General features: G+C 31.9%; 1 protein-coding gene across 4 annotated transcripts in view; it reads left to right on the forward strand.

Moving 5' to 3' along the window:
- RHOBTB3 (Rho related BTB domain containing 3) overlaps positions 1-17,435 on the forward strand; it is an 88,782-nt gene that overhangs the window by 36,284 nt on the left and 35,063 nt on the right. For all 4 annotated transcript variants that reach the window (XM_051994015.1, XM_051994034.1, XM_051994025.1 and 1 more), the window contains exons 7-8: positions 2,520-2,632; positions 13,107-13,227. In XM_051994015.1, coding sequence (XP_051849975.1) covers positions 2,520-2,632; positions 13,107-13,227 — 234 coding nt within the window. The remainder of the gene's footprint in view (positions 1-2,519; positions 2,633-13,106; positions 13,228-17,435) is intronic.

The following is a 17,435-nucleotide window of genomic DNA, read 5'->3' on the forward strand; positions in this document are numbered from 1 at the left end:
CTAAAACGTAAAGTGTAAATTACAGAAGACAGCATGACTATCAAGAATAAGTTAAGTCAGGTCAAGTCAGAAGTAGCTGAATGACTGGACAAGAAAAAGTATTCATTAAAAAGTCAAGATTAATTTGGAGGTTGATCTCAAATGGAGGGCCCCAGAGATTGGTTCTTGACTGTCTACTGTTTAATAATTTTTATCAATGCTGTGAATGAAAACAGAGATGATATACTTATCAAACTGACAAAGCCAGCTGGAATAGCTAGCTAATGGAATCAGGAAGTTAGAATCCAAAAATATCTTAGACTAGAACTTTGAGCCAAATAGAATGTGATAAAATTTAAAGGGGATAAATAGAAAGTAAGGAAGTATGATATAACAAATAGAGTGCTGATTTTGAATTTGAATTGTACTTTTAACATTTACTAGCATTGTAACTTATGGTAAGTCACTTAACCTCTCAGTTCCTTAGATAAATCCCTAGGAATTATCTTCTAAATGATCAACCAGTTGAAATTGGAATTGATGGAGGAAGAGCTCACATTGGAAGTTTCCTACTCTAGTGAATCATAGATCTTTTCTATAACTGAAATCATATAGTCCTATGCTTGGAATCAAATAATAAATTTGACAAGCATTAAAGATGGGGGTAGGAGAGGTAGTGCAACAACCACTTGTCTGAAAAAGGTTTATAGTTTTGCTGAACTACAGGTTTAAATGAGTCAAAATTTATGGCAGTTGAAAACCAGCTAATTGAAAAAAAAGAATCATGGTATCTGGAATGGGGGAGGTGATAGCTTTGGTCAGATTACACCTGTAATATTGTTTTCTGTTCTCGGGATCACATTTTAGGAAGGACATTGATAAAGCTGGTGTCTAGATGAAGCTAATGAGAATGGTGAAGATCATATTTTATGAGTTACTTGAAGGAACTGAGGAAGAAAAGATTTAAGGGAATTATAGCTGTCTTCAGTTATTTGGTGGAAAAGGCAATTTAATTGCTTGGCTGAGTAAGAAGAAGTACAGTGAGAAGAGGTTGTTGAAAAGCAAATTTTGGTTCCATGAAGAGGGGAAGGCTTCCTGACAAAAGTAGGTGGGATTGATTTCACTTCATTGTAGTTGTCCAAGCATACCCTGGATTATTATTGTTGGGGATGTCAGAGAATGGATTTTTGTTTAGATATGGGCTGGATTAGGTGGCTTTGAGGTCCCACAGAACTCTGAGAATCTTTAATTTTGTCATCTGCATAGTAAACTTCCAAATCCTCTTATCTAGGAGACAGTGTCTTCAATAGTTGAATTCTGTCTTATTTTCTGAGTACTCCTTGCACCAAGTCACAGTGGACTACTTGACCACATCTCAGATTTTCAAACATTATAAATTCTGCTTTCATTCTTCATTTTAATTCTGGGTGGAACCATATTTCAAGTGTTATTTCTAATAACTTAATCAAGCCATTTTTGATCTGTGTCTTTTGCTTAGGCCTAAAATATCTTCCCTTTGGACTTTCAACCTTACCTCAAGTGCTACTTTTTCAGGAAGCCCTCCTTGATCCTATAGTAAATGACCAAACAACTCTCTTGCTTTATATTTTGCTTTGTGATCTTGTGATGGACTTATCTTATTTTTTCATATAAAAATATAGATATATATATATACCATACATATATACATACACACATATAAGGTGTGAGTGTGTGTTTGTATCTTTACCAGTATCTGGTGTATCTCCCTTACTAGCTTATAAACTCTTTAAGAGCAGAAATTTTCTTTTATTTAAATTTGGTACTTCTTCCAGTGCCTACATTGGTGCTCTGCACATAGTAGGTGTTTAATGAATATTTCTTGTATAACATTTGTTGTAGAACATGAAAAATCTTTGTCTTGTAGTCAACAGGGCATTTTGAGCTTTACATATATGATGAATGATATACAATGCAACTTTCATCATGAATCTAAGTAATATATACCTAATATCCATGTTTCACAATCAAAGCAAAGGAAAGATTGAATTTAAACACTTCAGACTTCAACTGAGGATTTGATCCAAATTAAGTGTATATACATCCCAAGCTCATTCTATAACAGTCCTATAGCAGGTCCTGACTCATTTTGACTTTGTAGACTTGGCCATTGAATTTTTGCCCCCCGCCACCCCCTCCTCGCCCCCCCGATGATTACATGTTATGCTATAATGTACTGTATTTTCTCTGAGCGCAGAAGTCAATAAGATCTAACTGGGCCTTACTTAAGGTTATTTTCCTGTATCTTCAGGCTAAGAACAAGAGCATGATTAGTTGAATTCATTTTCCTATCATAGGAAGTACCCTCACTAGAGAAGTACAAAATACTTTTTTAAAATGTGTGGGTTGCTCAACTTTTTTATTTTGCAAGAAGGATGCAGCAAAGTGTGACAATTTGATGTTTGACTGCAAGGTTTCTTAAATTTCTTCCTTTGTGGCCAATTTCTAAATATGAACTCATTTTTTATTTTTTGCTTATTTTCTTATTCATTCATTCACAGGTGCTTTTCAATGGGAAGAGTTGGAAGAAGATGTAAAGAAGAAGTTGAAAGACCCCAGTGATGTTTTAGGTGTAATTGAGAAGGTTAAATGTATATTGAAAACACCAGGGAAGGTAAATTAGTTAACTCTACTTTTCTGATCTCTCCTTCATGAATAGTAGTAAGTCTTCAGAAAGAGTATATAATACTAAGTCAAAGTTATAGTCTAATGAAACATTAGTCTTTTTAAAAATGTTTTTATCTTTTCAGTATTTTAATAAAAATAAGTCAAAATCATTTTTTCAGATCATTTGTATATTAAAATCTAAATGATTTTTTTCATCCTAAAATGGTTACTTATGTGTTCTATCCTTTTGTACATTTCCATAGGCTTAAGAGAACAGGTTGCTTCAGTAGTTTAGTAGGTGAATAAAATTCTTGTAAGAGGCTGCTTCAATCTTTGGTTAAACTTTTTTTTGAGAGATGATTTCTTAATAGATAGCCAGGTCAGCAACATTTCATTGGGGGTGGTGTATGTGTGTGTGTATGTGTGTGTGTGTGTGTGTGTGTGTGTGTCTGTCTCTGTGTGTGTGTAAGAAAAAGAGAGAACAGATAAAGAGAAGGAAAGAGGGAGAATATGCCTATGAATGCATAGGAATATTATTTAAAATATTTTTTAAAGTTTCTTTGTTAGTATGAACTTGACAAAAATTAACAACTGTAAGCATTTTCACATACAAAGAACACAAAATAGGATTGTTTACAAAATTTTATTTCTATTATGTACAGTTATTTTTTTATGTACATGATAAATTTAATATAATTCTAAAAGTCCTCTTGTCTCTGATTTCCTCTGAACCTTCTTCTCTTCTGTTCTGTGCATTAAAGAATTGCTTTATTGACATTCTTATTATTTTCTAATTTTTTTCTGTATTGCTATTACTAGGGTTCTCCTCCTCCCCAGTACTCCCTTACTCAAAAAGAAAACAAAATCTTATAACAAATAAACCATGTCAAGCAACAGCAATATGAAAACTATACATTGGCCATGTCTGAAAAGTATGTTTCATTCTGCCCCTCTAGTTCATTAACTCCGTGTCATCAAACCTTTTGAGTTGTCTGTCTTCTTCAGTCATAACTGGTCATTGTATTGATTGGTGTTCTTAAGGCTTTCAGAATTGTTTTTCTTGATAGTATTGTAGTCTTTTGATAACTTTTCTGGTTCTACTCACTTAAATCTGAATTAAGTCATAGCAACCTTATTCACTTTTTAATAATTCCTCCCTTCATTTCTTTTGGCATGGTAGTATTCCATTCCATTACAATCTCATCAGTTGTTCAGCCATTCCTCAATTGATGGACACATCTATCTCCACTTCTTGACTACCACAAAAAGTGCTGATATGAATGTTTTTGTACATCTGAATCCTAGTTGTGGTATTATATAGATTATCCACAAATTGGTGACTTTTGTGGTATTTTCACAAACTCTACTGAGTGGCTGAAAAAATTCACATTTCTATCAACAGTGCACTAATGTGCTTGTTCTCCCACTATTCCTCCAACAATTGAGATTGTCCTTTTTATTTTTTGTCATCTGAGCAAACCTTATATGTATGAGAAGAACCTCTGAATTGTTTTAATTTGTATTTCTTTGATTAATATTTTGAAACATTTATGTATATGGATAATTCATAGCCTAACTTTCTTTTGAAAATTGCCTATTTCTATCTTGCAATACTTATTTATTGGGGAATAGCTCTCATTTTTATATATTTGAAGTAAGTTTTCCATGTCTTAGATATAAGATATTTGTCAGAGAAATCTGCTTCACTGTTTCCCTCTAATTTTAACTTTATTGATTTTGTTTGTGAAAAAACTTTGGAATTTTAGGTAGTCAAAATTGTCTGTTTTCTCTCCTGTGATCTCTGTCTTTTGTTCAGTCAAGAATTCTTCTCTTATCCAAAGTCGTAAAAAGTATCTATCTTCTCATGTCCTCTAATTTCTTTATGTGATTAAAAAAATTAAAATCATACATTTCTTATTTGGATTTTACTCATATGTGTGTGTGTCTGTATACGTGTGTGTATTTAAATCTAATTTCTGATGGACTGTTTTCAAGTTTCCCTAACAATTTTTGTCAAATAGTGAGTTATTATTCTACTATATGGAGTTGTGGGGTTTATCATACTCTGTGTTACTGTATTTAATCTGAATCTTGTTGAACTATTATCTTCTATTGATCAACTTTTCTGTTTTTTAACTAGGACCAAATAGTTTTGATGATTGCTGCTTTGTAATGCAGTTGGAGATCTGATTTGATCTTCCTTTTCTTTATTTCCTTAAGATTCTTGACCATTTATTCTTTCACATGAATTTCATTCTTTTTTCCTAGTTCTATAAAGTAACCCTTTTTTAATTAGGTAAGGTACTTTAGAAATGAACTAAATTAGATAGTGTTATCATTTTTATTACATTAGCACTGCACAGCCATGAGCAATTAATATTTCTTTAGTTGTTTAGGCTTGTGATTACTTACTATAAAGAATGTTCTATTGTTATAATGAAAGTTTAAAAAATATATTGGTAGATAGACTACCAAATGTACTACATTCTGTAGGTATTTTGAATGAAATTTCCTTTTCTGTCTCTTATGGCTGAACTCTTGTTGGTGATGTATAGGAAAGTTGTGTGGATTTATTTTATAGCCTACTACTTTGTTGAAGTTATTGTTTCAATTTATTTTTAGTTATATTTACAGTTCCCTATAGGAGATGATAATTTTTTGTAAAAATGGGTATTTTTGTTCTCATTCTCTCAATTTCTTGTCTTATTGCTGTACTAAGGATTAAATGTATCAAATCAAACCCTTTACCCCTGATATTATTGAAAAAAAATTTTTTTTGTTTCTCCATTGCCTACAATAATGCTACCTGTTGATTTTATAAACATACTTTTTATCATATTAAGTAAAGCTTAGTTTATTCCTATGTTTTTAAAAGTTTTTTAAACCACATATATTGCATTTTGTAAAATGCTTTTTTCCTACATCTGTTGATATATATGTTTTTCTTATTTTTGATATGCTCTATTATATTTATTGCTTTAAAAATATTGAACTATTGGTCAAGAATTCTTCTCTTATCCAAAGTTTGTAAAAAGTATCTTCTCATCTCCTCTAATTTCTTTATGTGATTTAAAAAAAATAAAAATCATACATCTCTTATTTGGAGTTTATATGTTTATATGGGGGGGGGGGGCGCTAATATAGTGTGAGATGATGGTTTAAATCTAATTCCTGATAGACTGTTTTCCAGTTTCCCTAACAATTTATTAAAAATATTGAACTAAGGGCAGCTAGATGGTGCAGTGGATAGAGCACCAGCCTAAAAGTTAGGAGGACCTGAGTTCAAATTTGACCTCAGACACTTAATACTTCTTAATCTGGGTGACTTTGGGCAAGTCACTTAACCTCAATTGCCTCAGCAAAAAAAAAAAAAAAAAAGAATTAAATATGCATTCCTGGTATATATCCAATCCAATTAAATTGTAAAATTTTAAAAATGTATTGCTGTAATATTTTTTCTAATTTTTATTCAATTTTTCATTTATTTGGAATATTGGTTTATAGTTTTTGCTTTATCTTTCCCTGATTTAGATATGAAGATCATATTTATGTCATAAAAGGAATTTGGTAGGATCCATTCTTTTTCTATTTTATCATAATAGTTTTACATAATATTGAATTAGTTATTCTTCAAATGTTTCATAGAAATCACTGATTCAGTCACTTTCTTTTCCTTAGATTATATTTTCAAAATCCTCCTTTTACTTTTAATTCTAGGTGTTTTGTATTTTTGTAAATATCCATTTCATTTCAGTTATCAATTTGATGTTATGTAGTTAGGTAGAATGATTTCTCTATTTCTTTTTCATTTGTTGTGATTTTTTTTAAAACTGTAGTTAATTTAATTTTCATCTTTTAATCAAATTGACAACTTATCTATTTAATTTTTTTTCAGAAAAGAGTTTCCTAGTTTTTTCAATTCATTCTTATTTTGGATTCAATTTTACTTAATCTTTTAGTTTCAGAATTTTTATTTTTGTGTTTATTTGGAGTTTTATGATGTATTTGCTTTTCTAATTTTTTAGTTGCTTGTCATCATTCATCCATTTTTTCAATTTCTTGTTGATGAAAATATTCAGATTTTCCCCTTCAGGGCAACTTTGAAGATATTCCAAAAAAATGGATTTTGGTTTTATTGTTGTTATTTTTATGTACATTGATGAAATAATCTAATGTTTCTATGATTTCTTCATAGATCTACCTATTGTGTAGACTTCATGCAAATTTGAAGCTTTTCTTCAAAGGCAGTTTGTTGATTGTAATTTTTAGTGCATTTATGGTCAGTAAAGCATGTACTTAATATTTCTGCTTTTTTGAAGTTTTCTGCCCTACTGTTTTTGTAAAGGTGGTAAAGTACAACTGAAAAATCGTATTTTCCTTCCTTTTCTCACTCAGTAATCACCAGAGTGCTATCATATCTACTTTTTCTGAAATGTTATTCATGCTTTGCTTTTTAAAATTCACTTGAAGTATAATAAGTTCTCTTCCAGTCCTTTGCATTAACTCTGAATAAATCACAATATTTTTAGAGTGTATTTCTTGGAAACTGTTGCATAAGGAGTTTACTGTTGTTTTACATTCCTGCAAAGAAAATCATTTAAGTCTGCTTGAAGTAGTTATCACCTCACTTGCAATTTAATAATTTTTTTGACCTCCAGAGTCTTATAAGTTAGTAAAGCTTCAATTAGATTCTTAAGTTTTGGGTTTTTTTTTTTTACATGTCTTCAAAAGTACTCTTATTTCTCATTCAATAGGAGTTTGAGTTTCTGGATTCAGTTTCCTTCTGTTAGTATATATCATAACTGCAAGCTTTCTACTCTTTCCAACTCAAATCTCTATTCATTTTGCTTTTAAATAACATTATCAAAGTCACTAGAAAGCACTATTGTACTAGGGTCAGTTCCAAACATAAGTTTTTCTGCAGTTCTTTTTCCCATTTGGAATATCCATTTATACAAGTAGCTTTAAGAATTTATAGCTTAAAACTGTGCTGAGACTTTGAGTACATCTTTTATAAATGATAACTCTCTGCACAGTGACTGATACATAATAAATCCTTCCTTAATAAATGTTTGTTGATTGACTTTTGATTATTGTATGTTTCCTTGTTTTATATCCCCTTATACTTTTGCTTCTCTTTGTCCACCCCTTTTTCCAGAGAAGAAGATAGTGAAAGAGAAAGAATGTGTTTTAACACTTGAACATCTTTAATTGAATAAATCTGTTTCTACTTCATATTATTCCTTTCTTCTCTTCACCCATATCCTAATAGCTGGTTTCTTGCAGCTTTTAATTTTTTGTTTTTAATTCTTCCTTTATGTTTCACCCCATGAAGATGAGGTTTCTTTCCTCCCCAACTCCCTTTCTCTAGCTTTTCCTATTTCCTTGTTGACTTTAATTCATTACTATATCAAATTTTTTGTGTATATGTCTGTGATTCAACCCTCCTTTGCCCAGTGCAGATGAGAGTGAGATTTTGCCTGTTTCCTCCACTTCTTCCTTCATTTTTAAAATGCTTTTTTATACCCCAAATAATGAGAAGTAGTAAGTTGCATTACCCTTTCCTCTCATTTCTTCCCTAGTATATTACTTTTCCCATCTTTTTTCTTTCCTCTTTTAAGATCATCAATATGGAAAAAAATCACCCCTGATTCTTTTTATTCTTTTTAAATACTTTTTGAACTTGAATTCTTAAGGATTTTGAAGGAACCCTTAACTCTGCTATTATTAGAATGTAAAACTTCATGATCATTTAGTCCCTTCCAATTGTTCAAATGTATTTGCTTTTTCTAGATTTCTCCTTAGTTCTATCATTGGCATTTCAAAGTTTCTACATAGATATATGGGCCTTCTCATCAAGGATGTTTAAGAATCTTTCCTTCCATAAAAGATCCATTTTTTTTCCTCCTGTAGGATTATGCTGATTTTTGGAGAGTATATTATTTTTTGTTGAAAGCCTCCATTACCTTTTGAAATGTCATATTCTAGGATTGTCTCCTCTTTAGATAGTTGTTTGTTTGGCTTTGGCACTTTATATGGTTTTTATTTTATTTCCTTAGAACTTGTAATTTTTCCTTTTTCCTTAGAGTATTTTTTTTTTTAATTGTAAGGTCTGGATTTTGGCTTTGTCCCTTCAACAAGATTTAATTTTGAGGGTTTTTTAGGATTTCTTCTGTTTTCACTTTATATTCAATTTGATCATTCCATGAAATATGGCATCAAGGGTTTAGTCTTGATTTTCAAGGAATCTATTAGTCTTAAAATATTTCCCCTTGATCTTTTCCCCAGTTTCTTTGTTTTTGATATGTGAAAAGTGAGTATTTCTCTCTTGTACAAATAACTAATTATTGAATCAGAATCAAGGTTTTTCATCTCTTTTTTACTTCCTCATTCAGAAGTTAACTATTGTGGAAAATCTTCTAAAACACTTACCCAGCCAGGATGGCTGAGATCTAATTAAAGACAGTAAAAGAAATTTTAAGTTTGAGCTAATGGGTGCATTCCTGTCCATTGCATTCACTCAACAAGGTCTAGAAAAATGTTGATGCTCCCTTTTATCAGACAGGTAATATGGAAATTGATGTCTCTTTGGTCAAGATTTGGGTGATACAATCAGGTACCCCAAGATCCTTATTGTAATATAATCCAGACTCATTGTAATATTCGTTTTCTTATTGTTAACCAGTCAGACTTAATTGTTACCTTCAGGAACACCTGCTCTTCCAAAAGCATATAAATTATGAGTTTACTCTCATTAGAGGTCTTTGGTCTTAGAGAGAAAAGGCCAAATGACCATCCTTCTATTTAAAATGCTGATATTATTTTTTTTAAATGACTAAATGGTCCAGAAACTATGTCTTTCAGAGTTTTTAAATGCCACAGATAGTACATAGTTTACATTTTCTTTCTCTTTTTTCAGTTTTGTCTTTGTTTTGTTTCAGGAAGTTAATATAATAATGTGGTTTTGGAGGTTAAGAATTCATATTTTTTTTATAAATCATGATAAATTTTTTGTGTATTTTAAACTTTAATAATTTTGATCTTAATTTTAGAAAAATTATATAAACAATATTGACAGACAAATTTATTAAACATTTTTGATGCATACAATACACCATATATTTAGTTTAGTTCTTAGTTTCTGCAACAAACAAAAATAAGTTGAGTGGACAAGAAAGTGAATCTTATGCCATGGTAGTATGAAGAAATAACAAACTCAGATCCAGAATGGGAAAGGATCTTAGAGGTCATAGTCTCGCACCCACATTTTTATAGAAGAATAAATTACCCAAGTGCATACATATATATGGCATCCCAGGTTCTCTTAACTCCTAAGTCAGGGCTTTCCCCCCTGTTCCATAGTTACCTGAAAAGACTTTCCCTTTGATTTCATTTTGTAAATTGTTTCTATAAAGCTTGGATCTTTAAACTTCAAAATTGTTAGTTTACAGATTTAGAAACAGCAGAAGGACTTAATTAAAATTTAATATATGTTTTCCAACTGAAGAATATGGCAATTGTCTGTTTTTCCAACAAAGAAATACTGAATTAGAAGGAAAGGTCTTTTCCCGTCCTGTTTTGTTGGCTATAGATAATGGCTAGTGGTCCAGGGTATAGGTCCATGTATGGTATAGTTGCAGCTTTTACCCACAAATCAATTTAGCCAAGCAGTTTCCAGCAAGGTCTGCATAGATCATCTTCTATTTCTTAGGAGGTTTAGAACAAAGGTTCATACTTTTTTAGTGTCATCAACATGGTGATGAAGTCTAGGGACCCCTTCTCAAAATGTTTTTCAATGCATCATATATATATATATATATATATATATATATATATATATATTTAGAGAGAGAGAGAGAGAGAGAGAGAGAGATTGAGAGTAAGAGCAAGAGCGCTACTGTGATGTTTATGTCTGTACTTTTTTTCCCTCCCCTCCTTGTTTGACTTGAAGTATATGTGTCAGTAGGCAGACTGGTTACATTGAAGCATAATCCTAGTATGTGTGATGGGGAAGGAAATAATAGGGCTTTTTATTTTGAGCATTCAACTGATCTTGAATGAATACTGTTACCAAATATTGTTCAGGGAAGCTAATGACTTGTTAGCTTCACAGCATAATACTAAGGCAAAGAGAATACTGTTACCAAATATTGTTCAGGGAAGCTAATGACTTGTTAGCTTCACAGCATAATACTAAGGCAAAGAGAATTCATACCTAACAATCCTCTGAGGTCTCTTGATTGAAAGTACTATATAATTACAAAGTGCTAAGTTCTTTTCTTCCTTTTTCAGTAGGATATTTACTCTCTTTTCATGTGGAGAGAAGGAAAAGATTTTCTACCCCTCTTTCTGAATTTTCCTGGGTTCCAGGTAAATTAGCAAGCTATCACCAAGAGCCATATAATGTCTTCTATGAGACAACTACTTGAAGTCTTCTCTCCACCTTCCATATCTGTGTTCACATCTCCCTCATCCCAGCTGCACATGCATTAGTATGTACTATGTGGTCTTAGGTAGGAAGCTGCAAGTATGCCTTAGAGAATCTAAGCCTTGCCTGTTGATCAGTCTTAACCCTTTCTGGAATGTATCTGCCAGTTCTGCACATGGCAATGTAAGACCCAGTATCACTCTGTTCACAAAAGTAGTTATTCTTTTGATTCTTTTCTGTAATTCACATGGGGCCATCTAGTTTGATTTTATTCATACTGCTTCACGCTTTATGCTTTACTGCTTCAGCCTTCTCCTGGGTGGATAACAGGTTTCATTTTTAATTCTTTTTTTTTTCCCTTTTTCCTTTTTTTGTTTAGTCAGACTTCAACCTAACTATAAAAATATAAACATAAACATGAAAATTAGCAGCAACTTATAAGTAGATAACATTAGTTACACATATAACTAATACTTTATAAGAGCTAATTTCATCTCGTTATACTTTTAAAATTAATGTATTTTAACATACCTGCATTTTCTGTAGCTATATTTCTAATTTCAGTTTTTCTGTTTTTCATAGATTTGTTCATAACTCAGACAAATAATGCTTAGTTGCATTAATGGCCTCCATTGTTTAGCTATTCCATTTAGCATTTGGCATGTTTCCAATTTTTTCACTGTTATAAATGGTACTGTTATCATAAGCATCTTTGTTCAAAATGGCTCTTTTTTCCCCTTTCTAATTATTTCCTTGGGCTATATTCCCAGGAGTGAAATTAATAGCTCAAAAGGTGTGGTCATTGCTCTGGTTACATCTCCAGTTGCATCTCACTATATTGCTGCTTTCCAGGAAGATTTACATTAGTTTGCATGGTTACTGGCTGCATATGCCTATTCTTGTTTTTACATATCTTGGCTTGGCCTTTATAATTTTATTCATGTTTTGCTAATTTTATTAGAGTAAGTAAAGTCATTAGAGTAAAAGAATTATAGTTCTTTTAATTGGCATTATTTTGATTCTTTGTTTGAACTTCTCAGGTATTTATTTGATGCTTTATTTTGCTCCTCTTTGAGGAAATAGCCTATATCAGCTCATCTTCTGTAAAATGAGGAAACACTTTATATGCTGTTAAGAAAGCACTTTGTAAACCTTAAAGAATTATGTGATTATGAGCTATTATTACTTGATTATTAGTTCTCATACTTACTAAAGCAATATATGTGTATAATCACACATATAGAATGGATAATGAATTTTTTTTTTTAGTTTACAACCACATAATACTTAAAACCTCTCCAATGTTTTTTGCCACAGAAAAGAAAACTTTTGCATTGAAAAGTGAAGTAGTAGGGGGTATTATTATATTAGGAAAAGAAGATCTCAAGATGAACTTGTTTTTATCTTTTCTTAATAAGTTGTAGATTCACTGACTGCTTTTAAATAAGAATTCATATTTTTAAAGTGCTTTTCTTGATCCATATTTTATTAGTTATTCTTGTGAGACAGGCTGGTATTAACTTGCCTTGAAAATTGAGACAGGCATATTACTACAATAAACCAATTTCAGGATTAAGAAACTTGATTCCTCTGAGATAGGCCCCTGCTAAGTTTATTGAGTTTTGCAATGTTAGCTCATTGACATGTGTAGATTTATGTTATCTTTGTTCATGTTGTAATTACCATAAAAACTAGACTAAATTATGACATAGGTTGTTAGATGGGGAGGATAGATTGGATTAATGGTTTTCAATCTTTTCTACATGGTGGAACTAATACCATCTAATAATATCCTCTAAAATTACTATTTTTATACCTTTTAACAAATACATGATTTATTCAAAAAATAGACTTGAATTGTTTTAGGATTCTTTGCAGCTCAGTTTGTAAAACACTGGATTAGATAATTCTAATTCCTGTCCAGTTCTAAAAGGCTCTCTTATCAGAAATGGACAAATAATTTGTAGTGATTATGCATCTGGTTCAAAATAATGAAGCCTATTGTTCAGTGTTATCTTTCTTTGTGTCTTTTTTTTTTTTTAATGTCTTATAGATGAATTGCCTGAAGAACTGCAGATCCTATCAAGCCAAAAGACCCCTCTGGCTTTATAATACTTCTCTCAGGTTTTTCTTTAATACACCCATGCTTGCTGATGTTATCTTCAAAATCCAAGGTATAGTATGCTTTCTGTTTGCTCAAATGCATGTTTTTATTTCTTATTCCTTATAATTCTACATACATCTTTATTTGTAGCTTTAGACATTTTTAAGAGAGGAGAACAATTATGATCAAGGGCAATAAAATCTTGCAGGGAAAATGATATTTTACTAAAATGATAAAAGCATATGTTATTTTCCTTACTACTACCTTTCTTAAAACTAAGAAATCAATTAGAAATATTGTTAGAAATAGAAACAACAATAAATAAACATTCATTAAGGTACAGCTAGGTAGCACAGTGGATAGAGTCTGGAGTTAGGAATAATCTGGCATTAGGAAGACCTGAGTTCAAAACTGGCCTCAGACACTAGCTATGACCCTGGGCAAGTCATTCCTGTTTACCTCATTTTCTTCATCTGTAAAATGGGGAAGGTAATGGCAAACCTCTCCTAATTTTTGCTAAGAAAACTCCAAATGGGGTCATAAAGAGTTGGATATTTCTGACACACAACAACAACAGAGAATTCTTAGAGCTATTCCCAGCATGAGGCACCATTCCAAGCAAAGACAAGAGAGATTTGAGATACAGTATCACATGTGAGAAGCAGCAAAAAGGCCAGTTCAATAGACTACAGAATATTTGTAGCAGAGTGATTTATAATATAGCTAGAAAGATAGGCTTGAGTCATATTGTGAAGCACTTTAAATTCTGGAGGTAAGAAAATCTTCCATTTTTGAACATGTATATATCTATTTTATTAATTTATATATGCACATGTTTTCTCCCTTGTTAGAATTTTCTCATTTTGTCTTTGAGTTCTCAGATTCCTAACATATATCAGGTTCCTAAGTATTCACTAATTGGTCAACTGAGTGAATAACCTGGTCTGGTCTGCTTTAAGAAAATCATATTGGAAGCTGTGTAGAGGATGAATTGGAGAGGAGAGAAACTAGACAAGAGAGACCAGTTAAAAAGCTATTTGCAGTAGTCCTGGAGAGATGATGAAAGGGACTTAGTAGAAGAAAACTCCAAGGTGCTGAACCTAGATGACTTAAGAGGAGGAGTACCTTTAACATAAGTAGAGAAGTTTGGAAGAGGAGTGAGTTTAAGGGGAAAGATACCAAATTGGGTTTTATTTTATTGCTTTGCTCATTCATTAATTTTTGTTTTTCCTATTTGAAACTTTTCTTCACTTTGATGCTTATTTAATCAACTTTCTTTTTTTACATTGAAAGTCAAAATCCATGACTAGGTTTTTGCTAACAACAACCACATAATAAATTGTATTATTATTATTATTCCTATGGGATAGTAACACTTCCTTTACTTAATAAATTTTTATAATTATAACTTTTTAATCTAGTATTTATGTATATGTATGTGTGTGTGTATTTGAAACTTTCCACAAATTGAAATATAATCATTAAAATTAAATGGAAAGATTGAGAAAAGATTTAAGTTCAGCAAAGAAATCCTTTGTTACTGTGTGAGTGTGTGTATGTGTGTGCATGTGCACCTAAGTTCAGTTTTGAAATTCTGATCAAATTAAATGTCTTTTTATAAAGATGGAAAGACTACAATGGAAATTTTATGTAAAAGTAAATAACTAATATAAGCCTTTAATTCTGGGAACCACTCTCTAGAGACTTTAATTTTACCTTTAAGTTTTGTCATTTGCCAAGATAAAGAGACATTTGATAACTTTCCAAAATGCAACTTGCCAAACTACTGTGTATATGTTGGCCAATGATACCAAAAATAATTCAGTAAGAATATTATTGTAGTAATAGCTCCTGCAGAAAAACAGAAATGGACCCTAACGTCTAGTAACCCCTCTCTCACTCTGAAAAGCTTTTAATTGGCCCTCCCTTAAATGTAAGGCATTGATTTGGTTCTTAATGGGAAGTATTCTAATTGTCAGTGAGTACATTGAGACTTCCTCTAAACAATGAATGACTCACATCTTATTGTAAATATTAAGCCTGACTCTCTAGCTTGTCACCCTAATAATTCAGGGACTTGATAATCTTTAGGCAATCAGAGCTTTTAACAGTTGTGTGTCTGGGGACGCTTGGAAGGAGGGAGAAGTGTAGGTGAATAGTCTCATAACTACAGTTAATCAATGCACATTCTATTTTGGGAATTAGATTAGGTCAATTATCTTGTGTTTGTTTAACGTTTTCCCCTAAATTATCAGCATATGTACCAAGTACATATCCATATAGTGAGAGCAATTATTTTCAGAATATATTTCAGTAGAAAACAATGTAATAATCAACTTGTGCTATGAATAGATTTCTCTGATAGTAACGAAGAAGAAAGGTCTTTTTTTTTTCTTGTTGTTCAGATATGTACATTTATGCTATTTCCTGAAATCAATAAATCTGAATGTAGTCTCTTTTCTCCTCCCCACAAATTACGTAAATTACTATTTGGAGATTAAAACATTCTGAAGAGGGAAGGAGTTAAATTAGGAAAAGTCCTGGTTGACAAGTATCTTATGTATCTTTATTTGTAAATCTTGCTTAAGAAGTCTTAAAGTGAAACACTGTCCATGAAGCTGAAACATAATATCCAGGTCAGGTAATTCAGTTCAGTTTAATTTCATAAATTAGTAAATTTCAACTATATGCTGTGTTGGGCAGTAAGCTGGCACAGTAAATAGAGTGCCTGGCCTGGAGTCAAGAAGACCCTTCTTGCTGAAGCTTCAGTCGCTCTCCCATTACTAGAGTCTTTTCTTTGTCATTTAAAACCTTTCACAGTCTGGCATTAATCTACCTTTCCAAACTAATTATATATTACTTATTATACAGTGTGGCATTTATTAGCTATGTGATATTTGTCAAGTCACTTAATCCTCTTTGCTCTGGTTTCTTTATCTGTAAAATGAGCTTGAAAAAGAAATGGCAAACTATTCCTATTTCTGCCAAGAAAGCCCCCTAAATTGAGTCACAAAGGACACAACTAAAAACAACTGAACAAATGTGCCATGTCCTGTGGATACAAAAATAAAAGTGAAATAGTCCCTGACCTCAGGTTTTGGTTTTGAGGGGCTACATCATGGAAAACAAAAGTAAATATTAAGTATATACAAAGTAAAATGAAGTAATTTGGGAGGGGGAAAGCACTCACACCCTGCAGCATCTAGAAAGGCTTACAGAAGAGGTGGTATTTGAGCTGAGGAATTTAAGGATTTTCAAGAGGTGAAAATGAAGAGGAAGAGTATCCCAGCTATGAGGGACTGGCAGTGAGCAAAGTCCTGGGAGGAGAAGGAATGTTGCTTATGAGGAACAAGTAGGCCTGTTTGGCAGAAACGAAAGAGTAATTGAAGAGGAGTAATGTATAATTAGCTTGGAAAAGTGGATTAGGGCCAGATTGTAAAAGACTTTAAATGACAAAGAGAAGAGTTTGGCAATGAGGAACTACTGGAACTTCATTAGTCAGGAAGTGGTGCAATCACATCCTTGCCTTTGGTATTATCAATTTGGAAGATGAATTGGAAAAGGGAGAGACTAGGAAAAAAAGGAAAATTTAGGAGACTATTGCTATCATTCAAACAGTTTTCATGTGAATAGAGAAAAGGGGGACAGATATGGAAGTAGAGTTAAAAGTACTTGACATCTGATAAGTTTTGTGGGGTGAGGGAGAGTGAAAGAATAAAGGATGACTTTTTTTACTTTACTTTTCTTGGATTTTTTTTTTTTTTTGGTCTGTTTTCTTTCATAATATGACCAACATGGAAATATGGAAACATGACTACACATGTATAACCTATATCAAACTGCTTGCCTTTTCAATTTGGAACTCAAAATTTTTTGAATGAATATTAAAAATTTTTTTTCACATGTAAGGGGGAAAATAAAATACTAAATAAAAAGTAGAGGATTCCTGAAGTTGCAAATCTAATGATGTTGCTCTTAACAGAAATAACCAAATTTAGAGTAAAAGTAGGTTTAGAGAGAAAAAAAATCAATACCATTTACACATGCTGAGTTTAAGGAGCATATTGGTCATCTATTTGCAGATGTCCAGTAGGCAGTTGGTAGTAGATTTTTAGTGTCATCTGAAGAGAGCTGATACTGAAACTATTAGAGCTGATGAGATCTTTGTGAAAGTATTAAAAAATGAAGAGAAAAAGGTAGATATTGGGGGTGGAGCTTGTGGATGATGATCTTGCAAAGTAGAAAGAGTAAGGAATCCCATTAAGTAGGAGGCAAACC

This window comes from Antechinus flavipes, chromosome 1 (genome assembly GCF_016432865.1).
Source record: "Antechinus flavipes isolate AdamAnt ecotype Samford, QLD, Australia chromosome 1, AdamAnt_v2, whole genome shotgun sequence".
In the NCBI taxonomy this organism is placed as follows: domain Eukaryota; kingdom Metazoa; phylum Chordata; class Mammalia; order Dasyuromorphia; family Dasyuridae; genus Antechinus; species Antechinus flavipes.